The following is a 13538-nucleotide window of genomic DNA, read 5'->3' as shown; positions in this document are numbered from 1 at the left end:
TTTTAGATTTTTTTTTCAAATAGATCCTTATAAGTTTTTTTTTGTTTCAAATATATCCTTATAAGAAGTCACAGTAAAATTTAATTTTTATTTAATTTTGCTTGTCTTTTAGTTAATATTTCTTTCTTTCCCCGGTAGCTATCTTATTTTAGTCATATATCTTCATACAATATATGTGTAGTTAGGTATTCGAGTTCTTCTTAAAAATATATTGTATGAATGAAGATTTTGATTTGAAAGACTTTTCAATATCATGAAACATTTTTTTAAATTTGTTTACAACTAATTTTTTCTGATTTAATATTCGGAAATAATCATCTAAATTATTGCAAAAATCCTATTTTTTCGGTAATTTGATTTAAATTTGAACAGTCCATACATAATCCAAGTATAAAGCCGCACTTGAAATTTCAAAAATATTTCTAAACGATTACTAAACGTAATTTAACAGAAAAATTCTTCATAGAAGGTTACATTAATACTGTTTTTATCCTAAAATCGGTGCCTTTTACATTGACCATAAAAAACGAACATATCGAAACTGAAAAAATAGAAAATGTCTCTACGTCAAAATAACTGATGGTGTAGTACTTACAAGTATAGCATTTAGAGTCTATCAGAAAGCGATATTATGTTGTAGCTTAACGCCCGCCATCGCTGTCCCTTCAATATTTTCTTATGTTATCTATCCGCTGCCACTAAAGCATTTTTTGTTTGTTTTCTGAATGTTTTGTTCAAACAGCTCTTTATTAAATTCTATAGAGTATAACGATAAAAACCCGCTGCTCAGGTAAAGTAATCCCAAAAAATCTATAAAATTGCAGTAGTCATTAACGTTACTAAGTATTATTCGATAATCAAACATCTCGGCAAGTGTTCATGTAAATACTCGAATAGTTCTTGACTAGCTCCTGGGCAATTTGTTAGTTCTAACTCTTGTAGGTGTCGTAATTGAATTAAACTGGACAGACCAGACGAGGTCAGCAGTGGGCAACCGGCTAATGATAGAACTTGAAGGTTACGCATTGAGCACAGATGCTGTAGACCGAAATCCCGAACTTGTGAACACCAACGCAGGAATAGGGCGGTTAATGAGAGCATTGTTGAAATATACCCGACACCAATGTCGGTTATGTGGACGCATCTGCAACGAGTAAAAGATTAGAGAAATCCTCGAAATGTAAGGACTGAATTTTAAATTTTACTATATAAGGCACCACCCACACCAATACTCACCGATCCAGAGTTAACTCCTCCAATTGATTTAAATCACAGGCAATATATTCTAGCGAAGCATCAGTAATACGTGGACACCATGATAAATCTAATGCGCGTAGCTTTTGTAAATTTTCAGCTATCAATTCAACGCCGTCGTCGGTCACCTTACTGCAACCCGATAAGCTTAATACGGTTAAATGTGGAAGTGAATGTACTGCAAATAGATCCATTGAAAAAAGCCATGAGTAACATAGAACCCTACAGAAATCAATAAGTCTAGAAGTAAATGCAGCAAGGAATACTGGTATTGGTCGCTGGTAACCAAATGCCTTGCAAGCGAATGCAAAATTCTACAATTATTCCTCCTTCATTTCAGAGGCATTTATCTCCCTTGAATGGCTTCAGTGTGACTTTGATTCTAAAACCTCAGACATTTAATAAGGTGGACCTACTTTCGATAAAATAACGCATTTGCCAAGATACGTTGAGTTTTTGTTGGGAAAAAAAGACTCTTTCGATTTGTGTTAACCGCAGGAAAAATATATCACACCAGGTTTCAGTTCATAAAAATATCACTCCTATGTATGTAGCCGTATTACATTTGTATTACTGGCGATAATTAGCTTAGGTAAAAATCTATAACAATCAGAGCATGAGTAATTCACCAGTAAATATGATAAATTTTATACAATCAAGTTGAGGAGGCGGGTTGTATTGTTGTATTTTGACGACTAATCATGGTATGGGAAAAGAGTTTCCCGAGTATAGAACCCACCTCGCTGCTGTAATTTTGGTATAGACTAATAGGCTATAATTTGCTCATCTAGGATTAATTTATTTGGTGAATGCATCTAGATTAAAAACCAATGAATAACATTATAGTAATTAAACCAACATAAAAACTTATAATCCTGCGGATTTTTATTATAAGCGTTTGGACCATCAAATGTTGGTGCTATGATAACACTTGGAAAGATTCCAGATACTTTCACCACCTTTTAGAAGTGGCTATATAGGCAGAGGATAGGTCTAGTAGATAAAAATTCCCTCTGCGTTTCTCAACACCGTCCTAACGATAAACAATGGTTCCTGGTTATGGGTGGAGACCTCAATGCCAGGCTCCCGTCCTGGTTCCATGCACGGACGAATCAGAACGGGGACCAGCTCTACCTTTTCCTCACAACCTCAAATCCCACCATCAACCTAGCCCATTTCAGCCCGGCCCTTCCAACCTATAACAGATCGCACCACCATTCCTACCTAGATCACTTCCTGATTAGCAGTAACCTGACTGTTATTCCCAACCCAACCACCTTCCCCTTCCTTGAAACGGTCCCCGGCAACAGCGATCATGATGCCATAATCCTCCGCATCAAACTCCCGGACAGAGTCGTTCGATTCATCCCACCTTCAATTCCCGACTTCCAGCACACAAACTGGAAACACATCAACTGGGCCCTCAAAACCAAACTTCAACATCCGCTGCTCCCATCCAACTGTACAGTTCCCAACATTGACCCTTGAACTACCGTAACCTAATCACCCTATTTAGAAATAGATACTCTCCGCAATCCACTCACCTCCTCTCTGAAATTCGTGAACTGGACAGGTCAGGCCCATCCGTGAGAGAATCCTCACCCTATACACCCAATATCTCCACAACCGCGTTTAGGCAAATCAGTCCAACAAAACGAGATCCTATCCCAAAACATCCCACCCACAGAAAAAGTGAACGTCCTCTTTCACCACTTCCTCCGAGCCCACCACTGCACCCTCCACTTCCGTGAACCAAGTTTCGACAACGAGATAAGCCGAAAGATCTCCTAACTCCTAGCCAACCCCTCCTACCTCATTCCCTAATGCACACAAAATCTCTTCACCCACACTCTCGCCGATCCAAGTCAGCGAGAATATCCTCCTCATTCACTTTGTCAGTCCAAACTTCCTCAGGGCGGCTATTGCCGCCTCCAAAAACAAAAAATAAAATGGGCTTGACAAAATCCCCTCCATCGTATTTCACCCGCTGGAACCTATCCCTAAACCCGCAAAAGAACGAAGACCGCTGCAAATACATCTCCAACCAGATCCTCTACGATTCCTGTCAAATGCCCCGCATCGACGCCGTCCTAACCCGTCATGCTCTCAAATTCCTCGACAAATGCCTATCCCATACAAACCCACTTATCTTCCAGGCCATACAGGTCGCGATAGTCGAAGAACTCATCTGTTCCCTCAAATCCTACCCATATTTCCCACATCTTCCTATTTTTTATATTTGTTACCTGCGGCACCAGGGTCAATGCACAGTTTCCTTCGTCGTGGTTTAGGGTTACCTGGCTCCCTTCGTTGATGATGTATATGCTTTCTGCTGCATCTAAGAGATGGGGTTTCCGCACCCGCTTTATAACATCCACATTGTCTATCGTTAGGGCATGTCCCTCTTCCACCATATGCCTTGCAACCATAGACTTGATGTTTCGAGGATCGTCGCTTTTTCGTTTGTTGTACTCTCTTAGGTGCTCTTCGAATCGAGTTGTCACTAGTCTTTTAGTCTGCCCAATGTATACTTTTTCACATTCTGGGAAGTTGACCTTATAAATTCCACTAATCTCTTCTTCTTTCAATTTATCTTTGGTTGAACCTAGCTTGGCCCTCAATTGTCTGTTAGCGCTTGTGCTTACTGTTTCGATGTTGTGTTTTGAGAGCGTATTCCTTACAACAACTGAGGACTAAGCTAGGTTCAACCAAAGATAAATTGAAAGAGGAAGAGATTAGCGGAATCTATAAGGTTAACTTCCCAGAATGTGAAAAAGTATACATTGGGCAGACTAAAAGACTAGTGACAACTCGATTCGAGGAGCACCTAAGAGAGTACAACAAACGTAAAAGTGACGATCCTCGAAACATCAAGTCTAAGTTCTACGGAAGCCGGACAGTGTCACATGAAATGTAGAGCGGTCATTTCTTCATCCTGATATCAATAATCGAGCTAAACGTGGTGTTCTAAGGAGTGGCTAAGGATAGGTAGCTCAAATCATCCCTATTCTACTTAGATTACTCTAAGTTAAGGTTTAAAGGTTAAATTTTCTTTCCCAAGGAAGATAAACTACCTAAAGGCCTAACAAAGGAGGGGATAGAATCAAAAAAGAACTAACGTGCAGAGGGATCGACGGGGAAGAATTAGCCCCTACGCGACGTGTGGTCTTCATTCCTTTTTCATGGGGGCCCGATGACATGGTGGCTATGTGGCTAACCACCCCAACCTAATTGTTCGCTCCATGTCGCTTCAAGTATAATGGAGCGAACCCTAAGCATATGGGATGGTTGGCGCTTTCTGGGGGACGTCAGAGGAAAAAGGCCTCAGCTCAATTTATGCTTATTTAATGATCACACTTTCCCAAAAAAAAACTTAACAAATAGTCTGAGTGAAATTACTCGGTATTTGTAGCGATTAAATTATTTCAAATAATAAAAACTTACTTTTTCTATTCGCTAGCGTTATTTATTGGTCTTGCATTTCAGCAACCATTTGTTCCCTTCATCAGTGCTAACAAGTCTAGACGATGAAGGGACAAGTGATTCCCGAAATATCGGTATTTGCAAAACCAATAAATAATACTATCGAAGAGAAAAAGCAAGTATTTATCATTTCAAATTAACGAATAGGCCTCATCCTGATTTCGTATCGCTTCAATGCACTTAGAAGAGAGAGATACAATGATGGGATGTAATTTGCGGTCTACATTTTACATAGGTGCATTATCATGATTATTTCCAGGTTTTTCTAGTTACATAGGATCTCAAAATGAAATCGGCTTCACTCTAGGTTGCTTGCTTTTTGATTCGTTAAGTTTTTCAAGTTTCAATAGATATTACCAGCTCCGAACGGGATTAATTGTGCCCTTCATTTGAGATGATGATCCTACAGGCAACTACACATTTATCTCATGGCTATATAACTATATAAGGCGGAAATTTTACTTTACCAAACGGTTTTCTATATTTTTCTGGGTCAAAAAAATTAAAGTTGAAATAAATCTCCAAATGTTGCTGGTTTTATAAGTGGCAACTATACTTATATACCTATTATTATAAAATTTTCATTATGGTTGCTTTTTAAAACATTCGCGTGGGTGAATATAAATTTTTGAAATTCAGCACTTCAAAACAGGAACTGTTAGGTTTAGGCTACCAATTGGAAGTGCGCTCAGAGATGGCAGTACGGTGAAAGTTATTCTTCTTTCGTTGAAAGTATTTTTTCAACAGGATGGAGCTGCCAAGCAACTAGCCCAATATAGGGCTGATGTAAAAGCGTTGCAGGAGATGGATTAGATAGGGACCGATTTCCTTGGAGAAGAGTCAGTACACCATATATTATAGTGGCCATCCAGTAAACCATGTGCTCGGAGTAGGTTTTTTAGTCATCCAAAAAAGTAAACCTGCTGTTATCGGCTTTGAAAACATAAATGAACGGTTATGCACTCTGCGCTTGCGAGGCGAATTTAGAAATGTAAGTCTCATTAACGTTCACATCCCTACAGAGGAGGCTGAAGAGTCGGATAAGGATACCTTCTACGAGGAGAAAGAACCCTCGAAGCCTGTCCCAGATATGATATCAAAATCATACTGTGGGATTTTAATAGCCAATTGAGGACGGAGCCCGTAATCAGGCGATACGTTGGCTCCCATAGCTTACATCAAAATACAAATGATAACGGACTGCGGATTATTCAATTAGCAGTGTCACACGAAATGGTTATTAGAAGTGCCTGGTTTGCACGGAAAGTGGTCCACAAACAAACGTGGGCCTCTCCAGACGGGACCACATGATGAGGATCTATTATGAGGAGTCATTACGCACACTGCGGAATGGAGAAGACGAAGCCATGAACTGCCCGAGCTCTCGGGGTGGATATATGCCACCTGGGCAATAACTATCTCTGGAAAAGGACTCCCTCAACCCTTATCCAAAAATTTGGTTCGCCAAAATTTAAATCTGAAAAAGGGCAGTTTTCATGCTGAATGTAATTCATACTTAACCCTGTTTGCTATTATATACAAGTCGGGAAACCGGAAGCTAGACGCTTCAGGTATGAATTTGCAGAGGAGCGAAAGTTTTGACCTAGTGTAATTTTGTTAGTAATAGTGCGATTTTCACCAAATCTGGCAGGATCATGCTCCATACTGTAGCCTACATTGTTGCAAAAATTTGTGATTCTAAGGTGAACTTAAGGTGGGTTTTCCTGTCAATTACTAAAAATTATATTAATATACTATCATTAACTTTATTTGAACAGGTATCGGTATGGAAGTATTTCGAAGTCTAGGCACCATATAGTGGCAGCCCCCTGATTTTTTTTCAGATTTTTCGGTTGAGTAGATCCTGAGAATGGGTTAGTTAAAAAAATGACCATTTCCAACCCCCCGCACTCCCCACCTTTTCAACAAAAGTCAAAACTAAGACCGGCTTCGAAAAGTACTAACCGAGACTTTTAATTTGATACCCCACATGACTATATTTGATGAAAAACAAATGTACACGCCCTTTTGCATGTATGGGGACCCCCCCTTAAATTCGTCGTAAAAGGATGTAACTCACTATATGCATGAGCGTTCACAATTCCCACCTTTCTACCAAATTTGGTGTCAATCGCTATAACCATCTCCGAGAAAAATGCGTGTGACGGACAGACAGACAGACAGACAGTAAACCGATTTTAATAAGGTTTTGTGTTTACACAAAACCTTAATAAGAGAGTGATTACCATCAGGAGTTACTTTCGGTCACGTTGCTGACAGGTCAGAGGTGAGGCAGGGTCTGATGAGATCCTTCTTCTCCGGACGCTTTTCTGAAAAAGCGTTCGATCAGTTACACCTAGTCAATTATTTCGTTAGCCTTTTCACATAAATGCACTTTGGTACGACACACAATAAGCCAATAGGCTGCAGTACGTAGCATCAAAACCCAATCCTACACAAAGCCCCCCATATTAAGAACTGGATAAAGGTACAAATGCTATGCCTAGTCCATAAACCTTAGGTTTCTTCAAGAAACACATCTACAGGCTTGGCTTCAATTCTTGTCCTTTTAGCGAAGTCATTCGAACCGATAAATACGAGCTTTATTACGGCGATCGACATAAATCTGGCATGTGACTTATCACGTGTTTAACGACTTCGAATATCAAAAAATCACTTTGCTCATATATTCTACACTATGTCTAGATACGGGGATACAGGAAAGTGAGATGCGTGAATGGACAATTCTTCAAGTGACTTCAGATTTCGGCAGTAATGGTACAAACTCCACAGCAAATTCCAACATTTTTACTAGAACGGCGATAAAAGAAAGATTCACAGACCGCAAGGAGTTAAAATTTAAAAAATGTTAGCTCACATACAGTAGCTTTGTACTGATGAAGGGAGTAAGTTGCTCCCGAAATATATATATACATAATAAAATAAAATTGTAGTTTGGAGTAAGCTACTGGTCTATCAATTTCACATTGAAATGATCCTTCCAATTTAAACCTGACTCCAAAGAGACTGGATTCCGTCGGACAATGGCGATCCATTTCTTCTGAAAATCTCCTTTCGGTACCGCCAAAAAAGCCTTCCCCGGGGTCTCCTTCTTAGCATTTCAAGCGGGAAATTAATACTGACAGTTTTATATTTTTATGAGTAGCTGCCAGTTACCGGGCTACTGAAGTTTCTTGGCTCGAGTTGTGACGTCGCATGACATGGCTCGTGCTTTTCAGTCTGTTTGAATTTGGTTGAAATTTAAAATGTTGATAATTTCAAAAACATTTTTTTTTTCAAAAACGGTCTTTGAGAGAGTACCATAGAAGTGATTTCCGTCGTTAGTGAAAATAAGGCGGGGAGTCTGTTCTCTTCTGGAACATAATTGATTGGGAGAAAAATCTTCGATTTGTATACTTTGTACGATTTTTTGGAACCATGGCCTTGGCTTTCGGTGAGAGACGTTTTATTTCCTTTTCCGGAGATCTATTTCTTTTTAGTATGGTAGTTATACTATTTTTTGGCGTCATGAAATTCAATCTCTCTTGCGGGTATAAACATTGAATTTTATCTAATGTTTATTTTTTGCTCTTTGATATGAAGGATTTAAAAATAGGTCACTACCTCCGAGGCAATGTCTTCCATTTGAAGTTTGACCACTCGTTTGTATGGCTTATGGTTCCTCTTGACAGTAGTTAACACTAAGGCATCTTTTTGAATTTTTAGGGTTTTAAGCCTTCTCCTTTCTCCAAAATGAAATAAGTTGGAAAATATGGATATACGTAAGAATATGAATCTGATGGAATAATTATATGACGAAATATGTATGTAAACATGTAACCGATATGTCTATATCTACATAACACATATTATTACAAAACCGCGAATTTATGAATTGAATTACCATTGCTATCAGTATACTATGAGTACGATAAAAATCTTCCTTCTACGTGTATGCTTATGTATAGATATTCTCGATTCTATCACCGTCAGTCACTTTAAGAATTTTAAGACCAAACCCTAGAAATGTCCGGGGTATAGGAAACAGAATGAATGTGCATATTTCATTTGTGATTGTTCTAGTAGTTTCATTACACAAAACAAACTAAACTATGTAAATCGACGAAGCTGCAGTCATAATTGTCAAGAAAAATAATATTAAATATCGGCCACAATTGCAAAAGATTAACCGCAAACTAGACAACTTGTATTTACAGTGATCAGATACAATTTTATTTCAGTTTCATGTTTAAATTATTTAAAATATTGCTTTTTAATTGAAGGTTGCTGGTAATTTTTAAAAGTCCTGCAGGACCAAATCGCCAAATTGACTGAATATTCATCATATTATCTAGGCAGAGATATGAATATTCGGTTATTATCGCATAGGTGAGTATTTCAGATAGTAATCCCTTGTTATAATAACCGGCATGAACGCTTGTTTTCTATACTGTTTGTTGTAAGGAAGAATGTAGTTTTTAACTTATTAGATATAAAATTACAAATGAATCGACGCAAAGATGAATAACTGTTGTATCCCCCATTATACATTTTTCATAATACTAGATCATAACTTTGTTCAAACTATTAATCAGTTCCATGATTAATTTTTGAGTCAATTACAGATCGACAGTTGAAGTTAGTAGATCTAATCCATTGGATAAAAAACATAATGTTATTAGTGCCATAGTTTTGAAAGTGCAATAAATTTAAATTTGTATCATTAATTTATGGAGTAATGAAGTATTACAGTTTCTTTTTGTGACCGACACTAACGGGTAGTTTCTTAGATATAAAAACTAATTATTGATTATCTACTCGTTTTTGCGATCACAATCACCGAAATTGTAGTGAAATACAACGAACTTTTTCCAAAAGATAAAGACAGTGAATTCGTCTACATTCTACACGTTCCACAAACTAAACTTTTTGGTATTTTGTATATATTCATTTAAATAAATTATTTAATAGTGAAATACAAAATTAAATTCCTATTTTTAATACCTTCATTTGGAAGTAAGTGAAGCAAAAAAGTATAAAGTATTGACTCAATTTACTATTCCTAAGTTAAATAATTTCGCGAGATTTATTTGGTGAGGCCACGGAGGAATAAGACAAAGAAGGACTTCTTCTTCAGTCTTCGGTGTACGGAAATATATATATATATTCCGTTGCCGGGATTTTACTCTTTCAAGTAGTCTCTTCGAGTAAAGGTTTTTAGTAATCGAATTATTATCAATTTTCATGTTGGTCATAATCTGTGTACATTTTTTGCATAAGGGATGGAGTAACGTTGTTACAGTTCAATATATCTATCTTTGACTTGAAGTCAATTAGTTCTTTAGAAAAAGGCGTAAGGATAGAATAATGAATACGTTCATTTCTTCTTCATGTTCAAAGGAAGTTCCTTACTTGGGGTAATCAGTTAAATTTTAAATCACATACTCAGTGCTTCCATACATATGTTCGAAACAATTTTAAGTATATTACCCATAGTGGGTAATCATGCTGCCACCAAATACGACCACTATGTAATTCTTGTTTTTGAAAATAACATGTGGACATCACAGTTTAAAAGATGCCTAACCTAACTTCCAATCATTATTGTTGATATATTCAAAAAAGGGGTGGAAAGGGAGGTATAAGGATAAGGAAAGGAGAGGGATTTTGGAGGCAGGGTGATTTATGACCGGCGTGAGCCGTTTTGTTTGGATGAAGGAACGTATTGGGCGTGGGAGTATCGACCTGTGTAAAAGTTTACGCTACCTTCTCGGTTGAAAGACGGTTATCAACTTTGTAGAAAGTAGGAAAGGAGAAGTTGTAAAGTTACGGTGTGACAGGCACTTCTCAAGGAATTTAACCGTTTATGTGGCCAGAAAGGCATCAACGTGTGGTATTTTGAACTATCGTCATTTTTGAATATGCCGGTACAGCGACGGAGGATCTGCCTTTCCTTCAGGCGGAGCCTCTCCATGTAATAAGGAGAGAAGGAAGATGAAACCGAAAGTGTTTAGAGGTCGGATTAACTGCTTATAACAGAAAATCTTGACTTTGGGTGGAGTGGGCTTATTAAAGCGGAGAATGGGGGAAAATGGTATGAAGGCACTGTTGGGACGGTTTACAGCTTTATTGATATGGGAATATTGGATATGTTTGAGTTGATAGTAGCGCCAAGGTAGACAACTTGATTCACTGTTGGGATGGGAGACGTATAGATTCTTAAGGAAAGTTTTTCTGATTTCTGAAACCATTTCAGTATCATCTTCATTTTCCTTTAAGGATGTTTTTTGGCATTATTGCGGATTGTAGGCTAGTTTCCACTTGATAAAGTAGTGCTAGAGTTAATATAAATATGAATTCAGACGTGCGCTGCCACCTTCTATATCTTTTGTGGTAGTGATGGGGCATATTGAAGGATCTTGGCTGAGTCAGGTGTGGAGGCGAGCTTCGGGATATCTACGGTAAAGAGTAAGAAAAGGGTTGCAAAGAGGATAGAACCTTGTGGGACTCCAGCTGGATTGGTGTAAGGGGAGAACAGTTGCAGCTGAACTTTTTCTGAAGGATGGTGTTTAGCTTATAAACCAGTCTGTATTTCCATATGAAGTGATGAGCTTTCTAATGTCCAGGAGGTAGCCTATTATACGTATCTTGGACGTCGGTTTTCAGGACTAGGAGGCCATGATCAACCGAATAACCCGTTGGCAAACTAGAAGTCCAGGGTGTGATCTAAGCACACTTCCAGCTCGAAAGGAAATGGGCGTTCAATATTGAGAATTATGAAGGAAATTTTGTCCAGTCGACTTTTTACTTCTGCTTTGTTTCATGAGTAATGCAACCATTTGGGTTTGACGAAGTTGATTTGCGGGATTGAACCAGAATATCTGTTTGGGAAGAGAGAACACTGGAACGGTCCTGTCTGGCTAGCTATTCGAGAGTAGGACGGTTAGGGTCGAAGGGAATTAATTGATGCGACTTCAGCTTCGTAGCATTGGTCAAGCATGTAGAGTGTGGAGTGTTGGGCTTTCATGAAATGGTTAGCAAGGACGTTTGCTTTCTCTGCTGTGTTTTGTGGAAGGATGTCACCACAGTTGAGAGTTTTGCCAGGTCGCGTGGATATTTGCCTGAGCTCCCTACATGGGTTTAGCTTTATATTGGATAGACGGTTATTGAGGCCAGGTCAAAGGTAAGGTCCACGGATTGAGGTATCGGAATCATGGATTCCGTTCTTTAGGAAGGAGAGCTGTAGAGAATATCTATTTTTAAATAATTTCCGCGGTAGGGTTTTCTTGCGGTAGATGTTTTGTAGGATATCGTGTCGGAGAGAAATAAGGTTACGGAAATTGAAGGGAAAGGCTTGGAACGAATTCGTTACATATCTCCTGAATAGCTACAGCATATTGACGAACCGTATGTTGGAAACGTTCTGGTTCTGTGGAAGCTAGATCTGGGATAATTTGCCTTTCAGGGATTGGTTTATAAGCCGTCAGTGGGCGGGTTTGCAATCTGCGGTAGTGGAAAGCGATGGACGAATGGCGCGATTGGAATTCAACGATGATGACATCGTGGTCACTGATGCAGGGATGGTTTCAAAGAATGGGATGGTTTTTGGATTTGGAATTACGGTGATGCTATTAGAAGTTGGGGCACTTATGATAGTTGGCAAGGTGGTCGCTTATCTCACAGTTTACGGACTTGAAACTTTTGTCAGGCGTCTTGGGGCACTTGCCTGGCCCGTGCGTGCCGCCCTACTTAACGCAGCAATACTTCGCAGTTCGGTACCGGATGACCGACCTGCTGGCAGTTTTTGCACTGTGGTATTTGTTTCTTCATAATCCGCTCGAATTTAACCAAAGTGCCGTTTATCGCCTTAACTGGAATGACATCGTCGGTCTCGAAGTAAGCGTCAAGGGTGAGTGGCCACAGACTCAGTTTACGGCGTTTTTGCTTCGCTTTAGAGATGTCGGAAGGTTTGAAGGACAGCGTGCTGGAGATGCATTGGGATTCTTAGATCCTTAGGATGCCCGTTTTTGCGGCGCTGTTGGCAAGCAGTTGCTTTGTTTTTAGCTACGACCACCATATGATGATTTAATTGTAGCATCGGGCAAGGCAGCTGCCAATTGCAGGCTCCTCTAGGGTCTTGTTTTTGCTTAGGGCCTCCTCTAGTAATTCTGCTTCCTGAGGGAAACTAATTCATAGTTCACGTTTATTGCACCGCCTTTAGCCGTGCCGTTCGAGTCGTGGTTTGCGTCAGACTACCCATCCGTGGTCGCGACCGAGTCCGCGAATGACGCGTCCTCATATTCGGACCCCATTTCTTCAGTTGCTTAACGTTAGTTTCACGGTATTTCTTTGCAGTTACTATTTCGAAGGCGCTCTTCATTGAGGTATAAAAGGTTTTGTTTGTTTCTTATGTAATTATATTTGAGTGCAGAACTACCCCATTTGCATGTAGCCCGTAATCTATATGTATATTTAAGACGCCAGATTATTCACTTTAATGTGATATTGATATTTAGTATTTAGGGTTGCAGTAAATTTACACAGAAAATACAATTTTGAACTACTGTAACTTTATCAGTAATAGTATGATTTTGATCAAATTTAAGGATATCATACTCCATATTGCAGTTTATATTATTTACCTTTTATAATTCTACAATAAACATAAGGGGGGTTCTTGTCAATTTCCCCAAAAATATAGTACTATACTATAATATTATTAACTTGATTTGAACAGGTATCGATATGAAGAGCATTTTGAGGCCTGGATATCACAAAGAGGTAGCTTCATGATTTTTTTC

General features: G+C 38.8%; 1 protein-coding gene across 5 annotated transcripts in view; it reads right to left on the bottom strand.

The window, feature by feature from the left end:
- LOC119648103 (F-box/LRR-repeat protein 16) overlaps positions 1-13538 on the bottom strand; it is a 98547-nt gene continuing 85009 nt past the window's right edge. For 4 of the 5 annotated variants that reach the window (XM_038049617.1, XM_038049619.1, XM_038049620.1 and 1 more), the window contains exons 5-6: positions 1237-1432; positions 1-1144 (exon numbers count right to left, since the gene is read on the bottom strand). In XM_038049617.1, the coding sequence (XP_037905545.1) occupies positions 847-1144; positions 1237-1432 (494 nt within the window). In that variant the 3' untranslated portion in view covers positions 1-846. The remainder of the gene's footprint in view (positions 1145-1236; positions 1433-13538) is intronic. The other variant, XR_005249015.1, reaches the window with a different exon arrangement.

This window comes from Hermetia illucens, chromosome 2 (genome assembly GCF_905115235.1).
Source record: "Hermetia illucens chromosome 2, iHerIll2.2.curated.20191125, whole genome shotgun sequence".
In the NCBI taxonomy this organism is placed as follows: Eukaryota; Metazoa; Arthropoda; class Insecta; order Diptera; family Stratiomyidae; genus Hermetia; species Hermetia illucens.
This window is presented reverse-complemented; position numbering and strand designations above follow the sequence as displayed.